The sequence below is a fragment of the Scyliorhinus torazame genome, chromosome 6 (assembly GCF_047496885.1).
Source record: "Scyliorhinus torazame isolate Kashiwa2021f chromosome 6, sScyTor2.1, whole genome shotgun sequence".
Classification (NCBI taxonomy): Eukaryota; Metazoa; Chordata; class Chondrichthyes; order Carcharhiniformes; family Scyliorhinidae; genus Scyliorhinus; species Scyliorhinus torazame.
In genome coordinates this window covers 118,541,401-118,562,618 of record NC_092712.1, presented here as the reverse complement: position 1 = coordinate 118,562,618, position 21,218 = coordinate 118,541,401, and the positions used below count along the sequence as shown (strand labels likewise).

Here is a 21,218-nt window from a genome sequence, read left to right as displayed (position 1 = left end):
GGAAAATCATAACCAATCTAAATGGAAATTTCCAATATGTATGACCAGTATGACATGACTTCCTGCTAGAAGCATGCAATTGGAGAATTATACCTTTTACTTTATCTTCATTTGTTTTCTAAATCCTTTGATTCTGCTTGATTAACCTTTTTTTAAATAAATTTAGAGTGCCCAATTCATTTTTCCAATTAAGGGACAATTTAGTGTGGCCAATCCACCTAACCTGCACATCTTTGGGTTGTGGGAGCGAAACCCAAGCAAAGAACAAAGAACAAAGACAAGTACAGCACAGGAACAGGCCCTTCGGCCCTCCAAGCCTGCACCGACCATGCTGCCCATCTAAACTAAAATCTTCTACACTTCCGGGGTCCATATCTCTCTATTCCCATCCTATTCATGTATTTGTCAAGATGCCCCTTAAACGTCACTATCGTCCCTGCTTCCACCACCTCCTCCGGCAGCGAGTTCCAGGCACCCACTACCCTCTGTGTAAAAAACTTGCCTTGTACATCTACTCAAACCTTGCCCTTCGCACCTTAAACCTATGCCCCCTAGTAATTGACCCCTCTACCCTGGCAAAAGTCTCTGACTATCCACTCTGTCTATGCCCCTCATAATTTTGTAGACCTCTATCAGAAGGGAGAATGTGCAAACTCCACACGGATAATGATCCAGGGCCAGGATCGAACCTGGGACCTCGGTGCCATGATACAGTAGTGCTAACCACTGCGCCACTGTGTTGCCCGATTCTGTTTGATTAATCTTTCCAGGGAATAGGCTGAGCCTTTTGAAGTTTGAATGTTTCTTTCGCCAATTGTCCTGCATTTGTGTTTCAAATAACTTGTTTAGAATGAGTACAACAATTGGTTGAAATACAGCCTATTAGTTGTAACAATGGCGCTTCTTGAAGGGCAGGATTCCCGACCCCCCGCCGGGTCAGAGAATCGCTGGGGGGGGCGGCATGAATCCCAACCCGCCACTCCGACGCCGGCTGCCGAATTCTCCGGCGCCGGTTTTTGGGTGGGGGTGGGGATCACGGCGTGCCGGTCGGGGGCCGTTGGCAGCGCCCCCCCCGGCAATTATCCGGGCCCCGATGGGTCGAGCGCCGCCCGTTTTCGGCCAGTCCTGCCGGCGTGAAATGGACATGGTCCATCCTGGCGGGACTCGGCTGGTAGGCCGTCTACCGGAGTCCTCGGGAGGGCGCGGGGGTACCTGGCCCCGGTGGCCTGGCCCGCAATCGGGGCCCACCGATCTGCGGGCGGGCCTGTGCCATGGGGGCATTCTTTCCCTCCGCGCCGGCCATGGCAGAGCCTTACAGAGGCCGGTGCGGAGAAGAAACCCCCTGCGCATGCGCAAGAAACACGCCGGCAGTTCTGCGCATGCGCCAACCCGCGCCAGCCCACGGAGGCCCTTTGGCACCGGTTGGCGCGGCGCCAACCCCGCCGGCGCTGGCCTAGTCCCCGGAAGTGCGGAAGATTCCGCAACTTCCGGGCGGCCCGACGCCGGAGTGGTTCATGCCGATCTTGGCGCCGCCGTCCTGCCAATTGCGGTAGAATCCCAGCCAGGTTATTTTTACCGTTGTACAGGTCCAGGATTAGATCCAAAGATTTTAGTGTACGAATTAACAATAGGATTATTATGGTAAATTACATCATTCTAATTCTCAGAATGTACAACGTGCTAAATGGTAATACAGCCAGACACAATGGTACCTTTTTGACACGGTCTTCGGACTGTTGGTCACACTCTGAATCATTACACTGATCTGCCCAGCCAAGTGCAAATGGAAATACTGCAAAAGAAAAGACAGTTTCTCTCACCATATATTTTCACTTTCTCCCACAGATCTATTACTTTATCTAACAGTACAATTGAATTACATTGACACCATTCAATGTAAGAACACTGATCTAAATGGGAGGTTGCAGGTTTCCATCATTTCCCACAAAGGGAGTTCAGAGCTCAGCTACGTTTTGGAAAGTCAGCAAGTGAGGGCGGAATGGAGGGGAAAAAAATGGAAGAACAACCATTTGGTAGATATGGTCATTTAGAAATCTTCTATCATTTCAAGTTAGTTTACTATTAGGAGTTGCTGATGCCAGAAATGTTCAGCTGCTTTTAAATAAGTCCAGAAATTTGGCTGTTTCATGCAGGGAAAAAATAATTTAGTCATATTGTTATTCTGCTCCATAACTATTAGAACGTTTCAGAAGAACTATTAGAAAATATTAAAAGACTTCCGGGTGCGGCGATGACCAGCTGAGTCGCACGTTTCGGCAGCTCCCTGTGAAACGGACTTTTGGGCTCTTGATAGGAGCCCCAACGGCAATTTTGACGGCTAAAACCACTGTGCGGTAAACCAGAAGGGAATCCCCCCTGGATACGGATGGAAAAAGGAGGAGAGAGTGGCCAGATTGCAGTGGATCCTTTAGAACAGCGGCAAGGAAGGCAAGCAAAAACCAAGATGGCGTCGGAAGGTGGCAGTTTAACATGGGGCCCTGAACAACAAGAGTTCTTGAAATGCTGTGTGGAAGAGATCAAAAAGGAAATGAAGAAAGAGCTGTTGGCCCCGATACTACAGGCGATCGAAGGGCTAAAGGAGGAACAAAAGACCCAGGAGCGGGAGCTTCGGGTCGTGAAGGCAAAGGCAGCCAAGAATGAGGACGATATACAGGGCCTGGTGGTGAAGACGGAGACGCAGGAGGCACATCAGAAACGATGTGTGGAAAGGTTGGAGGCACTGGAAAACAACGCAAGGAGGAACAACCTGAGGATTCTTGGTCTTCCTGAAGGTGTGGAGGGAGCGGACGTCGGGGCATATGTGAGCACGATGCTGCACTCGTTAATGGGAGCGGAGGCCCCGGCGGGTCCGTTGGAGGTGGAGGGAGCATACCGAGTGATGGCGCGAGGACCGAGAGCAGGAGAAATTCCCAGAGCCATAGTGGTGAGATTCCTCCGTTTTAAGGATAGAGAAATGGTCCTTAGATGGGCGAAGAAAACTCGGAGCAGTAAATGGGAGAACGCGGTGATCCGCGTTTATCAAGACTGGAGTGCAGAGGTGGCGAGAAGGAGGGCGAGCTTTAATCGGGCCAAGGCGGTGCTTCATAAAAAGAAGATAAAATTTGGAATGCTGCAACCGGCAAGACTGTGGGTCACATATCGAGGGAGGCACCACTACTTTGAGACGGCGGATGAAGCGTGGACTTTTATTGTGGAAGAAAAACTGGAATGAGCGGGTTATTAAAAAGAACGTTCGAACAAAGTGGTGGGGCGAATGTGGGGGGCAAAGAGGGGTTTTATGTACTAATCCTGCGATGTGGTAACTTTTCTCTCTCCCACAGGTGGTGATGGGGGAGGAGGGGAGGTAGAGGAGATGGGGCGTTGGCCATTGGGGGCGGGGCCAAGGGAGAAGCGCGGGTTTGGTTCCCGCGCTATGATAATCATGGCGGGAATAGAGAAGCAGGAAGGAAGGGGCGTCGCACGGTGCGAGCCGAGGTCAGCCAGAGTTTGCTGACTTCTGGGAGCAACATGGGGGGAGTAATTACGCTAGCGGGGGATCTAGCGGGGGGGGTGGGAGGGGGGAATTACTGGGTTGCTGCTGCTGGGGAGAGGGGGGAGCTGGTATGGGAGAGGATGGGCGGTGGGGGGCACCGCCTGGGGGAGATACAGCTGCGTGGGAACCGGGTGAGGAGCTGGAAAAAGGTGATGGCTAATCGACAAGGGGGGGGTAGGAAGCCCCCCAACTCGGCTGATCACGTAGAACGTGAGAGGGCTGAACGGGCCGATAAAGAGGGCACGGATACTCGCACACCTTAAGAAACTTAAGGCAGATGTGGTTATGTTACAGGAAACGCACCTGAAACTGATAGACCAGGTTAGGTTACGCAAAGGATGGGTGGGGCAGGTGTTCCATTCGGGGCTAGATGCGAAAAACTATATTAGTGGGGAAGCGGGTAATGTTCGAGGCAAAGACTATAGTGGCGGATAACGGGGGCAGATACGTGATGGTGAGTGGCAAACTACAGGCACTGCAGAGGCACAATGGAGGAAGGCACAGGGTGTACAGTACGAATATGGGGAGAAGGCGAGCAGGTTGCTGGCACACCAATTGAGGAAAAGGGGAGCAGCGAGGGAAATAGGGGGAGTGAGGGATGAGGAAGGAGAGATGGAGCGGGGAGCGGAGAGAGTGAATGGAGTGTTCAAGACATTTTATAAAAAGTTATATGAAGCTCAACCCCCGGATGGGAGGGAGAGAATGATGGGCTTCTTGGATCGGCTGGAATTTCCCAAGGTGGAAGAGCAGGAAAGGGTGGGACTGGGAGCACAGATCGAGGTAGAAGAAGTGGTGAAAGGAATTAGGAGCATGCAGGCGGGAAAGGCCCCGGGACCGGATGGATTCCCAGTCGAATTCTATAGAAAATATGTGGACTTGCTCGCCCTGGTACTGACGAGGACCTTTAATGAGGCAAAGGAAAGGGGACAACTGCCCCCGACTATGTCTGAAGCAACGATATCGCTTCTCTTAAAGAAGGAAAAGGACCCGCTACAATGCGGGTCCTATAGACCTATTTCCCTCCTAAATGTAGATGCCTAGGTCCTGGCCAAGGTAATGGCAATGAGAATAGAGGAATGTGTCCCGGGGGTGGTCCACGAGGACCAAACTGGGTTTGTGAAGGGGAGACAGCTGAACACGAATATACGGAGGTTGTTAGGGGTAATGATGATGGCCCCACCAGAGGGAGAAACGGAGATAGTAGTGGCGATGGATGCCGAGAAAGCATTTGATAGAGTGGAGTGGGATTATTTGTGGGAGGTGTTGAGGAGATTTGGTTTTGGAGAGGGGTATGTTAGATGGGTGTAGCTGTTGCATAGGGCCCCAGTGGCTAGCGTGGTCACGAATGGACGGGGATCTGCATATTTTCGGCTCCATAGAGGGACAAGGCAGGGATGCCCTCTGTCCCCATTATTGTTTGCACTGGCGATTGAGCCCCTGGCGATAGCGTTGAGGGGTTCCAAGAAGTGGAGGGGAGTACTTAGGGGAGGAGAAGAGCACCGGGTATCTTTGTATGCGGACGATTTCCTACTATACGTGGCGGACCCGGCGGAGGGGATGCCAGAAATAATGCGGATACTTGGGGAGTTTGGGGATTTTTCAGGGTATAAATTGAACATGGGGAAAAGTGAGTTGTTTGTGGTGCATCCAGGGGAGCAGAGTAGAGAAATAGAGGACCTACCGTTGAGGAAGGTAACAAGGGACTTTCGTTACCTGGGGATCCAGTTAGCTAAGAATTGGGGCACATTGCATAGGTTAAATTTAACGCGGTTGGTGGAACAGATGGAGGAGGATTTTAAGAGATGGGATATGGTATCCCTGTCAATGGCAGGGAGGGTGCAGGCGGTTAAGATGGTGGTCCTCCCGAGATTCCTCTTTGTGTTTCAGTGCCTCCCGGTGGTGATCACGAAGGCTTTTTTTAAAAGGATTGAAAAGAACATCATGGGTTTTGTGTGGGCCGGGAAGACCCTGAGAGTGAGGAAGGGATTCTTACAGCGTAGCAGGGATAGGGGGGGGGCTGGCACTACCGAGCCTAAGTGAGTATTATTGGGCCGCTAATATTTCAATGGTGAGTAAGTGGATGGGAGAGGAGGAGGGAGCGGCGTGGAAGAGATTAGAGAGGGCGTCCTGTAGGGGGACTAGCCTACAGGCTATGGTGACAGCCCCATTGCCGTTCTCACCGAGGAACTACACCACAAGCCCGGTGGTGGTGGCTACACTGAAGATTTGGGGACAGTGGAGACGGCATAGGGGAAAGACTGGAGCCTTGGGGGGGGTCCCCGATAAGAAACAACCATAGGTTTGCCCCGGGGGGAATGGATGGGGGATATGGAATGTGGCAAAGAGCAGGAATAACGCAACTGAAAGATCTGTTTGTGGATGGGAAGTTCGCGAGTCTGGGAGCGCTGACCGAGAAATATGGGTTGCCCCAAGGGAATGCATTCAGGTATATGCAACTGAGGGCTTTTGCGAGGAAACAGGTGAGGGAATTCCCGCAGCTCCCGACACAAGAGGTGCAGGACTGAGTGATCTCAAAGACATGGGTGGGGGATGGTAAGGTGTCAGATATATATAGGGAAATGAGGGACGAAGGGGAGACTATGGTAGATGAACTAAAAGGGAAATGGGAAGAAGAGCTGGGGGAGGAGATCGAGGAGGGGCTGTGGGCAGATGCCCTAAGCAGGGTAAACTCGTCGTCCTCGTGTGCCAGGCTAAGCCTGATTCAGTTTAAGGTATTACACAGGGCACATATGACTGGAGCACGGCTCAGTAAAGTTTTTGGGGTGGAGGATAGGTGTGCGAGGTGCTCGAGAAGCCAAACGAATCATACCCATATGTTTTGGTCATGCCCGGCACTACAGGGGTTTTGGATGGGGGTGACAAAGGTGCTTTCAAAAGTAGTAGGAGTCCGGGTCGAACCAAGCTGGGGGTTGGCTATATTTGGGGTTGCACAAGAGCCGGGAGTGCAGGAGGCGAGAGAGGCCGATGTTTTGGCCTTTGCGTCCCTAGTAGCCCGGCGCAGGATATTGCTAATGTGGAAAGAAGCCAAGCCCCCGGGGGTGGAGACCTGGATAAATGACATGGCGGGGTTTATAAAGCTAGAGCGGATTAAGTTCGTCCTAAGGGGGTCGGCTCAGGGGTTCACCAGGCGGTGGCAACCGTTCGTCGAATACCTCGCAGAAAGATAGACGGAATGGGAAAAAGAAGGCAGCAGCAGCAGCCCAGGATCGGGGGTGGGGGGGGGGGGGGGGGTGGGGAGGAGGCACCAGAAGGACTCTCAGGGTTGTTAATATATACTGTATAGTATGTATAGGTCGTTGCTACAGATAATTATATATTGGACAGTTAAATTATATTTTTGGAGAGTGTTACTTGTGACAAGGCAGTTGCCAATTAGGGCTAGTTTTCATTTTTGTTATTTATTATTTATTCATTTTTTGTTTATAAAATAGGTCATTGTTATTTGTGTTGTTATAATATTGTGTAAAGGATGCACAATGTACTGTGTTGGTTGACCAAAAATTTTCAATAAAATATTTAATAAAAAAAAAGAAAATATTAAAATAACTTGAATTTTATGGCATCTTAAAACATTCCAGTACAGGAAGTACTTTGAAACAAGTGTCAACATTATTTTTGTGGGGAAAACACAGCAACCAATGTAAATGCAGCAAGGTTTGTGCACTTAGGAAATGCACTAATCTATTCTGGTGGTATTGGTTAAGGGAGGAAAATGGGAGAGTACACTTGGAGAGCTCCCCAATTTTCTTCCTTATACCTTTGAATCATTTATATCTGCCTGAGTAAGCAGAAAGGACTTTAGTTCAATATCTCACATGCAATTCTATAGTACCTTTAACATACTAAAGTGTCCAAGGGTGCTTCACAGGAGGACTGTGGCACAGTAGTAATGTTACTGGACTTGTAATCCAAAGGCCCAGGCCCAGGACAGAACAGCAGCACAGTGGTTAGCACTGTTGCTTCAAAGCGCCAGGGTCCCGGGTTCGATTCCCGCTTGGGTCACTGTCTGTGCGGAGTCTGCATGTTCTCCCGTGTCTGCGTGGTTTTCCTCTGGGTGCCCCGGTTTCTTCCCACAAGTCCCGAAAGACGTGCTGTTAGGTGAATTGGGCAATCTGAATTCTTCCTCAGTGTACCCGAACAGACGCCGGAATGTGGCGACGAGGCAATTTTCACAGTAACTTAATTGCAGTGTTAATGCAAGTCTACTTGTGACAAAAAAGATTATTATTATTATTATTATTATTATTAATGTTGCGGGCACATGGTTTCAAATTCATTCACGGAAGCTGGTTAATAAATCTAGAATTGAAAGCCACGAAAACACATCTTGTTCACTAACATCCCTTTAGAGTCATGAGCAGGATTCTCCACTCGCGCCTGCCCGGTGACCGGAAATTCCCACCCGTAATCAATGGACCTTTACATTGTCCATGACCCGCCCATGGTAATCTTGCGGCGGACGGGGTGAAAGAATCCAGCCCATAGAGTCATAGAATCACACAGCACAGAAAAGGCTCTTCGGCCCATTATGTCTCCACTGATCAAAAACTACCTAACCATTCTTATCCCATTTTCCAGCACTTGGCCCATAGCCTTGTATACCCTGAGATCGCAAGTGCACATCTAAATACTTCTTAAATGTTATGAGAGTCTCTGCCTCCACCACCCTTTCAGGCAGCGAGTTCAAAACTCACACCACCCTCTGGGTGAAAAGGTTTTTCCTCACATCCCCTCTAAATCACCTGTCCCTTTCCTTGCACCTACGCCCCCTGGTCATTGACCCTCCACCAAGGGGAAAAGTTTGTTCCTGTCTACTGTATGCCCCTCATAATTTTATACGTCTCAATTATCTCCCCTCTCAGTCTCCTCTGCTCCAAGGAAAACAATTCAAGTCTATCCAAACTCTCTTCATAACTAAAACTTTCCAGCCCTGGCAACATCCTGGGAAATCTCCTCTGTGTCCTATCACATTCCTCACATAATGTGGATTCCAGAAATGCACAAAGGAAGGACATTTGTTGTTCTTATTCAGTCTAGCCAACATGTACTCCAGACCAATGTGGTTGACTCTTATCTGTCCTCTGAAATGCAAGCCACTTAGTTGTACCAAATTGCGACAGGAAAGTCAAAACGAATGGAACCTGACCCACCAGCCAGCATGGGCCCAAGCACTGGAAATGACAATGGGACACCCAGCATGGTCAACACTACAAATTTCTCCTGGTTAACATCTGAGGCTTGTGCCAAAATTGGGAGAGCTGTCCCACAGACTAGTCAAGCAACCACCTGACATAGTCATACTTACTGGGTGGAATTTCCCATTCTGGAGACTAGTCTCGTGGTGGGTGGGAAAGTCAGCGTGATTCCCACTGCGTGACAGGATGACTGAACATGCAGAATCTTCGCTTTTCAGCTTATTAATTATGCATCAGCAAGGAGCTCATCAAATCTTGTGGCAGGGCAGTCTGGAACTTAGCTACCCTGCCATTACCTCATGGGGTTAAAGGTCCTGGTGCTATATTTAAATGGCATCAAGACAGACATTCACTCATGCCAGGCCAGGTGTTGTGGTGAAGAAGAAAACTGTGGCATCAAAGTGAAGCAAACCCTCTGCTCCTTTGTTCAGTGATCCCTGGGTGTCTTTAAGACAGAGATAGATAGGTTCTTGATTAATAAGGGGATCAGAGGTTATGGGGAGAAGGCAGGAGAATGGGGATGAGAAAATATCAGCCATGATTGAATGTCGGAGCAGACTCGATGGGCCGAGTGGTCTAATTATGCTCCTATGTCTTATGGTCATATTTTCCTCCAGGCCATCCAGGAAAAGTAAGAGGCGGGATTCTCCGCCAGTGTGATTCTTTGTTATGCCGGCGCCCGGGGGTTTCCCTGCGGCGTGGGGCTGCCCCACAATGGGAAACCCCATTGAGCGGCCGGTGTAACGGAGAATCCCGCCGGCGGGTTGGGGCAGAAATGTGGTGCAGCAAGGTGGAGAATCCAGCCCAAGAGTTCCTCCTTCTAAGGAATGGGAGCAGGAGGTCCTCTCACCTGACTATATAATAATAATCTTTATTGTCACAAGTAGGCTTACATTAACACTGCAATGAAGTTACTGTGAAAAGCCCCTAGTCACCACATTCCATGCTGGCCTGGGTGGAGGTTGCTGGAGTGATTAGCGCTCATGGGACCCAGAGAAGTGGAGTGCTGGAAATGGATGATTGGATTGGATTGTATTTGTTTATTGACACGTGTACCAAGGTACAGTGAAAAGTATTTTTCTGCGAACAGCTCAAACAGATCATTTAGTATATGGAAAGAAAAGAAAAGAAAAAAATCCATAATAGGGCAACACAAGGTACACAATGAAAATACTGAGACACCGGCACCGGGTGAAGCAGACAGGAGTGTAGTATTAATCAGGTCAGTTCGACTACGCCAATTGTAGAATCTCTGTGTCTATTCGTATACCTGTAACGCCATATCATATATCAAATAACGGAGATTCAAGACTGGTTTCTTGGGTTAAAAGCAATTTGCAACTTTTATTTTGTCAGCTAGTAGTGTCTAATGGTAAGCTTCAATTTTCAAGTACAAAATTTAGGACATTCCAACTAGCTCTGCAGCAAGCTAATCAGAATGATTGTCCTTCACAAATATAGATTGTTGAATTTAAAATACAACGATAGCTCCTGGTAATTTCTTCAAATCAAGATACACAGTACAAAAGGACTGCGCAGTTTAAAATAGAATAAAATAGCAATTTTGCAAAGCAAGCAGATAGAGTAGGTTTCGGAGGATAGCTTGAATTGATTGTGGAATGGCTTTCCCATCCCGATACCTGAACTTTTAAGGAGATTATTATCTTTAAAGTTTCGTCCTTTTTACAGCTGTGATTGGTTTAACTAATCTATAATTCATTTAATTCGGCTGAAGTGTCTGTCAAATTATGAGATAAAAAATGTCTGTATTTTTCCAGTGAAACACATTTCCAACAAGAAATTATCACTATGAGCTGACCAACCGTTACCATTGAAACGGAACTAGGATTTCATCCAAGTTCTTTGTGAGACAAAGGGTCTTTTCTCAGCATGACCTAGCGCAGACTCTAACAGTCTGCGAAAATGTGCTTTTCCGGTCAATTCACAAGCACTCAGCTTTTCCTACTGTCATGGTTAATATATGGCTTTAAATTTTAGTTCATATGATTTCTCGAAATAATTTCTTCCTTTAACCCCTTTTACCTATAATAAAAGGTTGATTTCTATCACCAAGGTACAGTGAAAAGTACTTTTCAATGTAAATACATAGACACCAGCATCAGGTGAAGCATACAGGAGTGTAGTATTAATCAGGTCAGTTCATAAGAGGGTCGTGTAGGAGTCTGGAATTGAGACATCATTGCTAATTCCCCTTGAATGGTCTCTCTCCAAGCCAAGAATCCAATCTCCAGCCCTTGGCCTGCCGTGAGACTAGACATGGCATCCCAGGCCACCCTTTGCAGGCTAATAACTTCCTGGAAGTTCACAGGTGGCTGAGCAACTCCCTCAGCCATGATGGAGCATCTACACCTCCGAGACCATCTACAACAAGGGTCTTGATTAGAGACAATACACATATACTTTAACCCTCCCAGACACTGACTAACCTGTACTTATGTCATGACTGTGGGCATGATGCCTTCTAAGCCATGACCAGTCCAATGGGAATACTGAGGCTTGTAGTGTGTACAGAGGATGTGTCCAGCAGTCTTGCGGCCCTTGATTATTTGATCCTCCTTCCTTTTCAACAGGTTTCTGTCAGGAACAGGTGCCCATTAACTTCAACTTGAAAACTTGGAGCAGTCTACGTGGAGCAGCAGCTGGGATTGGCGTCCATGAGGCTGAGATTTCCGTGGATAGACATTTGGTCACACCCAAAACTAAGTCTGCACAGGCAGAAAGCGAATGGGTGACTGCCAGGAGAGTAGAGAGAGGCAGGTAATGCAGGAGTCCCCTGGGTCATACCCCTCTCAAACACGTATGCTGCTTTGAATACTGTTGGAGGTAATGACTTCTCAGGGGTATGCAGTGAAAGCCAAGTCTGTGACACTACGGGTGGCTCAACTGCAGAGACAGGGAGGAAAAAGAGGGGTAGGGCTATAGTGATAAGCGATTCAATTGTATGGCATTACTATGGCCACAAAATTGATTCCAGGATGGTATGTTGTTTCCCTGGGGCTAGGGTCCAGTATGTCACAGAGTGATTGCAGAACATTTTGGAGGTGGAGGCAAAGGGCCAGCGGTGATGGTGCACATTGATACCAATTACATGGATTTTAAAAAGGGATTAAGTTCTGAAAGATGACCACAGGGAGATAGGTGATAAATTAAGCAGAGGACCTCTAAGGCAGCAACCTCAGGATTACTCCCAGTGCCAAGTGGTAGTGAGAGCAGAAATAGGAGGATAGGCAGGATGAAAGCATGGCTCGAGGGGTGGTTGGTGGAGGAGGATGGGTTTCAGATTCCTGAGGCATTGGGACTGGCTTTGGGGAAGGTGGGACCAATACAAACTGGATGGGTTACACCCCAAGAGGACCAGGACCAATATCCTTGCAGGGATGTTTGTTAGTGCTGTTGGGGAGGCTTTAAGCTAGTATGACAGAGGGACGGGTACCTGCGCAGGGGGGTTAGAGGAGATTGGAACTGGGTTAGGAACAAAAGACAGAAAAAGTAAAAGCAAAAGAGGAAGACATGGAAATAAAAGACAAAAAACAAACAGTGGCTCTATTGTCCCTAAAGATGGGCTTAGTGTAAGGAAAAGTGAAAGAAAAACAAAATTAATAATTCTGTATCTTAATGCACGGAGCATGAAAAACAGGAGAAATAAATTGACGGCACAAATAAAGTTAAATGGGTTTGATATGATAGCCATTACTGAGATGTGGTTGAAAAGAGAGTAATGTTGGGAAATCAATATTCAGGATTATGTGGTTTTAGAAAAGACAGGTAGGAAGAAAAATACGCTGGGGTAGCACTGCTACTAAAAGAGGGAGTAAGTACAGTTCTGAGTGAAGATGTGGGCTCAGAGGATGTAAAGTCGATTCGGGTGGAAGTGACAAAGGAAGGGAGTGGTAGAAATCATAGAAACATAGAACAAACAGTACAGAAGGAGGCTATTCGGCCCATCGAGACTGCACCGGCCCTTGGAAAGAGTACCCTGCCCAAGCCCACGCTTCCATCCTATCTCCATAGTCCCACCTAACTTTTTTTTTGGACACTAAGGGCAATTTAACATGGCCAATTCACCTAACCTCCACATCTTTGGACTGTGGGAGGAAACCCTCACAGACACGGGGAGAACTTTCAGACTCCACACAGACTGTGACCCAAGCCGGGAATCGAACCTGGGTGTGATGAACGGTTACTGTACCCTTATCATCATGTAAGGTGATGTCCCCTTTAAGACCGGGCTTGGAACCCTGTGGGACTCCTCCCCTGGCTCCGCCCACCTGGGAGTCGTATATAAGGGGCCGCCTTGTGGGCGGCACCAGTAAGCACCCGTCTCGGCACCAGGCTAGTTCTTAGCTTATTAAAGCCTTCTTTACCGTTTACTCTCTAAGCGTCGTTATTGAGGGTACAACAATTTAATAAGCTAAACTACATCAGGATGGACGCAGGCCTAAAACCAGAGAAGCTCAATCTGGAAGCACGGACACCGGAGGCAAAAGAACATTTTAAATACTGGCTCCGATGTTTCGAGGCCTACCTGGACTCCTCAGAGACTCCCATCCTGGGGCCACGCAAGTTGCGCCTACTCCACGCCCGGGTAAGTCACAGAATTTCTGCCATGCTCGAAAAGGCGACTACCTATGAAGAGGCGGTCGAGTTACTATGCAAGCTGTTTGTCAAACCCATCAACGAGGTACATGCCCGGCACCTGCTCTCTACCTGCCGGCAGCGCTCGGGGGAATCGCTAGACGGATTTGTAGAAAAACTCACCGCACTTGCCAGGGACTGTGACCATCAGGATGTGACAGGGGAAACCCCTAGGAACCTGCACATCAGAGACGTGTTCGTGTCCGGCATCCGCTCGACCTACATCCGGCAGCAGCTACTTGAAAATGAGTCAAGTGACCGCCAGGATACACGAACGCTCGCCTCCTCACTGGAAGTGGCCCGACATAATTTGGGCACATACCCCACGGACCCTGCGAGCCCCCCTCAGACTTCCTCAGACTCGGCAACGTTACGGGCCTGAGCCGCGCAGCGACCCGCCCAGACTGGGGGCACACCGTGCTACTTCTGCAGGCAGGGCCAGCATGCACGCCCACGCTGCCCAGCCCGCACCGCCATCTGCAGCAGTTGCGGGAAAAAGGGGCATTTTGCGAGGGTCTGCCTGGCTAGGCCCAAGGGCCAGAAACACAAAGAACAGCAGGCCCGAAAACCAGGCTCACAGGCCCGCAGGCCTCGCAATGCGGCTGCGCATCGAACCGACACACCCCCTTCTGACGCGTCATCCGCCTCGTGCGAATCATGGGGGCGGCCATCTTGTCGGCAGCCATCTTCTCGACCCAACACGTGCGACCGATGGCGGCGGCCATTTTACGAATCAGACTCAGCTGAGGACTCGGACTACCCGCAACTGGGAGCGATCACCCTCGACCAAACTCGGCCAAAACATCTGCAGAACTCGATGATGAAGGTCCAGGTCAACGGCGCGACATACCCGTACTTGGACAATGTCACCATCTGTGGCCATGAACAGCAGGATCATGACGCAAACCTCAAAAAGTTCCTACAGACCTCCCGAGCCCTCAGCCTGACCTATAACGAGGAAAAATGCGTTTTCCACACAACCCGGCTAGCCATCCTCAGCTTTTTCGTGGAAAACAGGGTCCTAGGTCCCGACCCCGACCGCATGCGCCCCCTAAAGGAACTCCCCCTCCCCCCGCAGCCTCAAGGCCCTCAAACGGTGCTTGGGGCTCTTCTCCTATTACACCCAGTGGGTCCCCAAATATGTGGACAAAGCCCGCCCACTCATAAAGACCACGATATTTCCCCCGTCGGCTGAGGCTCGATCGGCCTTCAACTACATCAAGGCTGACATCACCAAGACCGCGATGCGCGCGGTGGATGAAACTATCCCCTTCCAGGTAGAGAGCGATGCGTCAGACATCGCCCTGGCTGCTACCCTCAACCAGGCAGGCAGACCAGTAGCGTTCTTCTCCCGGACACTCACCGCCTCCGAGATTCGGCACTCTGCATTCGAGAAGGAGGCACAAGCCATTGTGGAAGCTGTACGGCACTGGAGGCACTACCCAGCCGGTAGGAGGTTCACCCTCGTCGCCGACCAATGGTCGGTCGCCTTTATGTTCGATAACGCACAATGGGGCAAAATAAAAAACGATAACATTTTGAGGTGGAGGCTCGAACTCTCCACCTACACGTACAATATCAAGTACCGTCCGGGGGAGCTCAACGAGCCCCCAGATGCCCTGTCCCACGGCACATGCGCCAACACGCAGGAAGACCGCCTGCAAGCCATCCACAATGACCTCTGTCACCCGGGGGTTACCCAGCTCGTCCACTTTATCAAGTCCCGCAACCTACCTTACTCAACCAAGGAGGTCAAAACCATGACCAGGGCCTGCCAGATCTGTGTGGAGTGCAAACCGGACTTCTACCGGCCAGACAAGGCTTGGCTGGTGAAGGCCTCGGGGCCCTTGGAGCGACTAAGCGTGGACTTCAAGGGCCCCCTCCTGTTCACCAACCGCAATGCCTATTTCCTTACCGTTATCGATGAGTTCTCCCCTTTCCCATTCGCCATCCCCTGCCCCGACATGACCTCAGCCACCGAGATAAAGGCACAGCACAGCACCTTCACCCTGTTTTGTTTCCCCGCTTATATCCACAGCGACCGGGGTACATCGTTCACGAGTGATGAACTGCGTCAGTATCTGCTCAGCAAAGGCATCGCCTCGAGCAGAACGACCAGTTATAACCCGCGGGGAAACGGGCAGTTGGAGAGGGAGAACGCGACAGTTTGGAAGGCTGTCTTTCTGGCCCTACGGTCGGGAAGTCTCCCAACCACCCGCTGGCAGGAGGTCCTACCCAACGCCCTACGCTCCATTAGGTCGCTCCTCTGCATGGCCACGAATGAGACCCCTCACAACCGATTGTTTATCTTCCCCAGGAGGTCCATCTCCGGGGTCTCGCTTCCACCTTGGCTGGTGGCTCCGGGACCTGTTCTTCTCCGGAGGCACGCAAGGAGCCATAAAACGGACCCCCTGGTCGAGAAGATCCAATTACTACACACGAACCCCAGTTACGCCTACGTCGAGTACCCCGACGGCAGGCAAGATACGGTTTCCCTCCGGGATCTGGCATCCGCTGGTTCCTCCACTACAGACGCCCCCTCCCTCACAGCTCCCCTGCAGGATCCGGCACCCACCACAACACCCCCCTCCCGGCCCCACTCCCCGTTGGTGGGCACCTACTGCACGTGCCCCCTTGCGCGCCACCCCCTCTACACACGCCGCTGGCGCCCGCACCGCTACCCCCAGCCCCAACTATTCCCCCTGCGCCCCGATCGCTTACCCCAACCCGGACCAAGGCTCCGACCACCATGCTCCAGGACGTACCCTCAACTAAGACGCCCATGACCGCCGCACCACCGCTCGAGCTGAGGAATTCGATGAGGACGATCAGGCCGCCAAAACGAATGGACTTATGATGGCACTTCACCCCCGCTGGACTTTTTTTTAAAAACAGGGGGTGAATGTGATGAACGGTTACTGTATTACTGTACCCTTATCATCATGTAAGGTGATGTCCCCTTTAAGACCGGGCTTGGAACCCTGGGGGACTCCGCCTCCGGCTCTGCCCACCTGGGAGCCGTATATAAGGGGCCGCCTTGTGGGCGGCACCCAGTAAGCACCCGTCTCCGCATCTGGCTAGTTCTTAGCTTATTAAAGCCTTCTTTACCGTTTACTCTCTAAGCGTCATTATTGAGGGTACAACACTGGGACTGGAGCTGTGAAGCACAAGTGCTACCACTGTGCAACCGTGCTGCTTGTATTGTATAGACCCACAAAAAGTAGCCACAGTGTAGGAAAGAGTTTAAATTAATAAATAGCAAATGCATGTAAAAAGAGCACTGCATTAACAATGTGCGACTTTAATTTTCAAATAGTTTGGCTCAACAAATTGGAAATGGCAGCCAAAAGAATGAATTCATGGAGTGCATTCGGGTGATTTCTTAGAGCAATATGTTATGGAGCCATCTAGGGATCAGGCTATCGTGGATCTGGAAATGTGTAATGAGGTAGGTTTAATTAATTATCTCAAGGTTAAGGATACCCTGGGGAATAGTGATCACAGTATGATTGAATTTTGCATTCAGGTAACAGAAACAGTGAAAAACTTGCACACATCTATTCTTGCCAGAGGAAAGGCTTTGAAAGGTGAAGAGGGGTAAAAATCAACTCGAAATCATGCTTCTGACTACTAATTAGTTATCCCTCCTGGAATTTCACAGTACTCACAGGAGAGATTAATAAAACACCGTCAGATTTAAATTTGGCAAGGTCTTCCCGTGACGGGGATGTGCTGAGCAGGTGCACAAAAGGGGGCTCTCCTCCTGGAAACTCGAAATTAGGCACTTCTAACCCAAAATAGCCCACTATTAGCCCACTAAACCCAGGGAACCCCCCCCCCCCCCCCGCCCCCGCCCTCCTCCTACACCACCACAATGAAAGAAACATGTCAGGACAACAACCGGAGCTAACTGTGACCACAATTCAGTAAGTTTTAAAGTACTGGTGGACAAGGATAAGAGTGGTCCGAGGATGAATGTGCTAAATTAGGGGAAGGCTAATTATAACAATATTAGGCGGGAACTGAAGAACATAGATTGGGGGCGGATGTTTGAGGGCAAATCAACATCTGACATGTGGGAGGCTTTCAAGTGTCAGTTGATAGGAATACAGGACAGGCATGTTCCTGTGAGGAAGAAAGATAAATACGGCAATTTTCGGGAACCTTGGATGACGAATGATATTGTAGGCCTCGTCAAAAAGAAAAAGGAGGCATTTGTCAGGGCTAAAAGGCTGGGAACAGACGAAGCCTGTGTGGCATATAAGGAAAGTAGGAAGGAACTTAAGCAGGGAGTCAGGAGGGCTAGAAGGGGTCATGAAAAGTCATTGGCAAATAGGGTTAAGGAAAATCCCAAGGCTTTTTACACTTACATAAAAAGCAAGAGGGTAGCCAGGGAAAGGGTTGGCCCACTGAAGGATAGGCAAGGGAATCTATGTGTGGAGCCAGAGGAAATGGGCGAGGTACTAAATGAATACTTTGCATCAGTATTCACCAAAGAGAAGGAATTGGTAGATGTTGAGTCTGGAGAAGGGGGTGTAGATAGCCTGGGTCACATTGTGATCCAAAAAGATGAGGTGTTGGGTGTCTTAAAAAATATTAAGGTAGATAAGTCCCCAGGGCCGGATGGGATCTACCCCAGAATACTGAAGGAGGCTGGAGAGGAAATTGCTGAGGCCTTGACAGAAATCTTTGGATCCTCGCTGTCTTCAGGGGATGTCCCGGAGGACTGGAGAATAGCCAATGTTGTTCCTCTGTTTAAGAAGGGTGGCAGGGATAATCCCGGGAACTACAGGCCGGTGAGCCTTACTTCAGTGGTAGGGAAATTACTGGAGAGAATTCTTCGAGACAGGATCTACTCCCATTTGGAAGCAAATGGACGTATTAGTGAGAGGCAGCACGGTTTTGTGAAGGGGAGGTCGTGTCTCACTAACTTGATCGAGTTTTTCGAGGAGGTCACTAAGATGATTGATGCAGGTAGGGCAGTAGATGTTGTCTATATGGACTTCAGTAAGGCCTTTGACAAGGTCCCTCATGGTAGACTAGTACAAAAGGTGAAGTCACACGGGATCAGGGGTGAACTGGCAAGGTGGATACAGAACTGGCTAGGCCATAGAAGGCAGAGGGTAGCAATGGAGGGATGCTTTTCTAATTGGAGGGCTGTGACCAGTGGTGTTCCACAGGGATCAGTGCTGGGACCTTTGCTCTTTGTAGTATATATAAATGATTTGGAGGAAAATGTAACTGGTCTGATTAGTAAGTTTGCAGACGACACAAAGGTTGGTGGAATTGCGGATAGCGATGAGGACTGTCTGAGGATACAGCAGGATTTAGATTGTCTGGAGACTTGGGCGGAGAGATGGCAGATGGAGTTTAACCTGGACAAATGTGAGGTAATGCATTTTGGAAGGGCTAATGCAGGTAGGGAATATACAGTGAATGGTAGAACCCTCAAGAGTATTGAAAGTCAAAGAGATCTAGGAGTACAGGTCCACAGATCACTGAAAGGGGCTACACAGGTGGAGAAGGTAGTCAAGAAGGCATACGGCATGCTTGCCTTCATTGGCCGGGGCATTGAGTATAAGAATTGGCAAGTCATGTTGCAGCTGTATAGAACCTTAGTTAGGCCACACTTGGAGTATAGTGTTCAATTCTGGTCGCCACACTACCAGAAGGATGTGGAGGCTTTAGAGAGGGTGCAGAAGAGATTTACCAGAATGTTGCCTGGTATGGAGGGCATAAGCTATGAGGAGCGATTGAATAAACTCGGTTTGTTCTCACTGGAACGAAGGAGGTTGAGGGGCGACCTGATAGAGGTATACAAAATTATGAGGGGCATAGACAGAGTGGATAGTCAGAGGCTTTTCCCCAGGGTAGAGGGGTCAATTACTAGGGGGCATAGGTTTAAGGTGAGAGTGGCAAAGTTTAGAGTAGATGTACGAGGCAAGTTTTTTACGCAGAGGGTAGTGGGTGCCTGGAACTCACTACCGGAGGAGGTAGTGGAGGCAGGGACGATAGGGACATTTAAGGGGCATCTTGACAAATATATGAATAGGATGGGAATAGAAGGATACGGACCCAGGAAGTGTAGAAGATTGTAGTTTAGTCGGGCAGTATGGTCGGCACGGGCTTGGAGGGCCGAAGGGCCTGTTCCTGTGCTGTACATTTCTTTGTTCTTTGTTGTTCTTTGTAAAGAGAGGGCAGAGGCAGTAAAAGCCGGGAGAGACTGAGGTGTTGTCGAACTTGCGGGGCGACAAGGTCCTGGTCACACATGAACGGGACGGACCGCCAGAACATATGCCGGGCTATCTCTCGATGAACAAATAGAGGGAATTCCTAACACAGGAACTCCAAGAGCTCAAACTTGAAATGATGGCGACGGTGAAAGTGGCAGTAGCAGAAGCACTGGTTACCTTGCAAGCAGCGCTGGAAAAGACAGATGGTGTCTGAAGATGCAGGAGGCGATGATCAGAGAGCTGGAGAAGGCCGCGACTGACCAGAGAGATCTGATCGCCTCATGGAAACAGATGGCAAGGTTGGTAGCACCACAAGGGACACTAAGGGGGCAGGTTGAAGACCAAGAAAATTGATTGCACCGCCAAAACCTCCACATTGTGGATCTACCGGAGGGCACCGAGGGCAGGAATGCTAGAGAGGCCCAGATGATGATTGGAGGGGAAAGCTTCCCCAAACCTCAAGATATTGACAGAGCCTACAGGTCACTCCAGCCAAAGCCTAAGGCCGGGGAGCAGCCGTGGGCCATCATTACGATAAAGCACCGGTACCAAGACCGGGAAAAGATCCTGAACTGAGCAAGACACACAAGGTCCTGTACTTAGGAGGGACACTCGATCCAGGTATGCCAAGACATTGGGGCCAACCTGGCCAAGTGCCAGGCAGAATTTAACAAAGCCAAGCAGCCCTTTATAAGAACAATGTGTGGTTCAGGATGCTGTATCCCGCCAAGCTCTGGGTGATTTTCCAGGGCAGGGAATACTATTTCACCACACCCTCAAAAGCAGATAAATCCATGCACAAGCATGGGCTGGGAGGCAACAAAACCAGCAGTGAATCAGACATTTAATCATATCGGCCAACAACAAAGAATGTAGTAGAGAACATTTGGGCGGGACTGAACCACCTCATCTTCAAGTCTGACATTGAGTCCCAGGAAACAGGGAGTGAGAGTAACAGGATGAAGAAGGGGGTGAGGAGGAGGAAAGGGGGGAAGAGGCACGCGTCGGTCAGGGGGAGGTATGGATCGACCTTGGGAGGGGGGGCTGGGAGTCACCGAGCTAGTGGATGAGCTAACACAAGGAAATACGAGTGAGGGGAAGGCACAACGGGGGAGAGAATATTCTAGATGGTGGGGTAATAAAGGGGTAAACGGAGGGGGAAAGGCTGGGGAACTCTTAGGGATTGGGGTGAGGGGTTTGGAGAAAGGTCCGAGGGAAAGCCAAGGGACGGGGGGAAGGGCACTCGGTTGGCTAAGACAGATCGCACATGGCGGCAAGGAAAACAAAGGCACCCCAACAGCCAGTTTGGAGGGCACTCAAACAAAGGGAAACCCCGGAGTGCAGAAGCACATCCACATGGTGTACACAATGGTGGTGGCCTTCTTGGATGGCCCCTGGGCAAAGGGAAACCCCAGACGGTTATGGACCAAGGGGGACAGTACATCATGGTTAGTGGTGTCTTGGAAGTTGCACCAGTTGACCTTGTAAATGTGTCCACTCCCAACTGGGACAATACAGAATTCATGAAGGAAACCATAGACACAGACTGACTTATCATGG

The 21,218-nt window shown here is 49.8% G+C and overlaps 1 protein-coding gene across 2 annotated transcripts in view; it reads right to left on the bottom strand.

Moving 5' to 3' along the window:
* LOC140424981 (zona pellucida-binding protein 2-like) overlaps positions 1 to 21,218 on the bottom strand; it is a 159,140-nt gene that overhangs the window by 101,366 nt on the left and 36,556 nt on the right. For both annotated transcript variants that reach the window (XM_072508722.1, XM_072508723.1), the window contains exon 6: positions 1,713 to 1,792. In XM_072508722.1, coding sequence (XP_072364823.1) covers positions 1,713 to 1,792 — 80 coding nt within the window. The remainder of the gene's footprint in view (positions 1 to 1,712; positions 1,793 to 21,218) is intronic.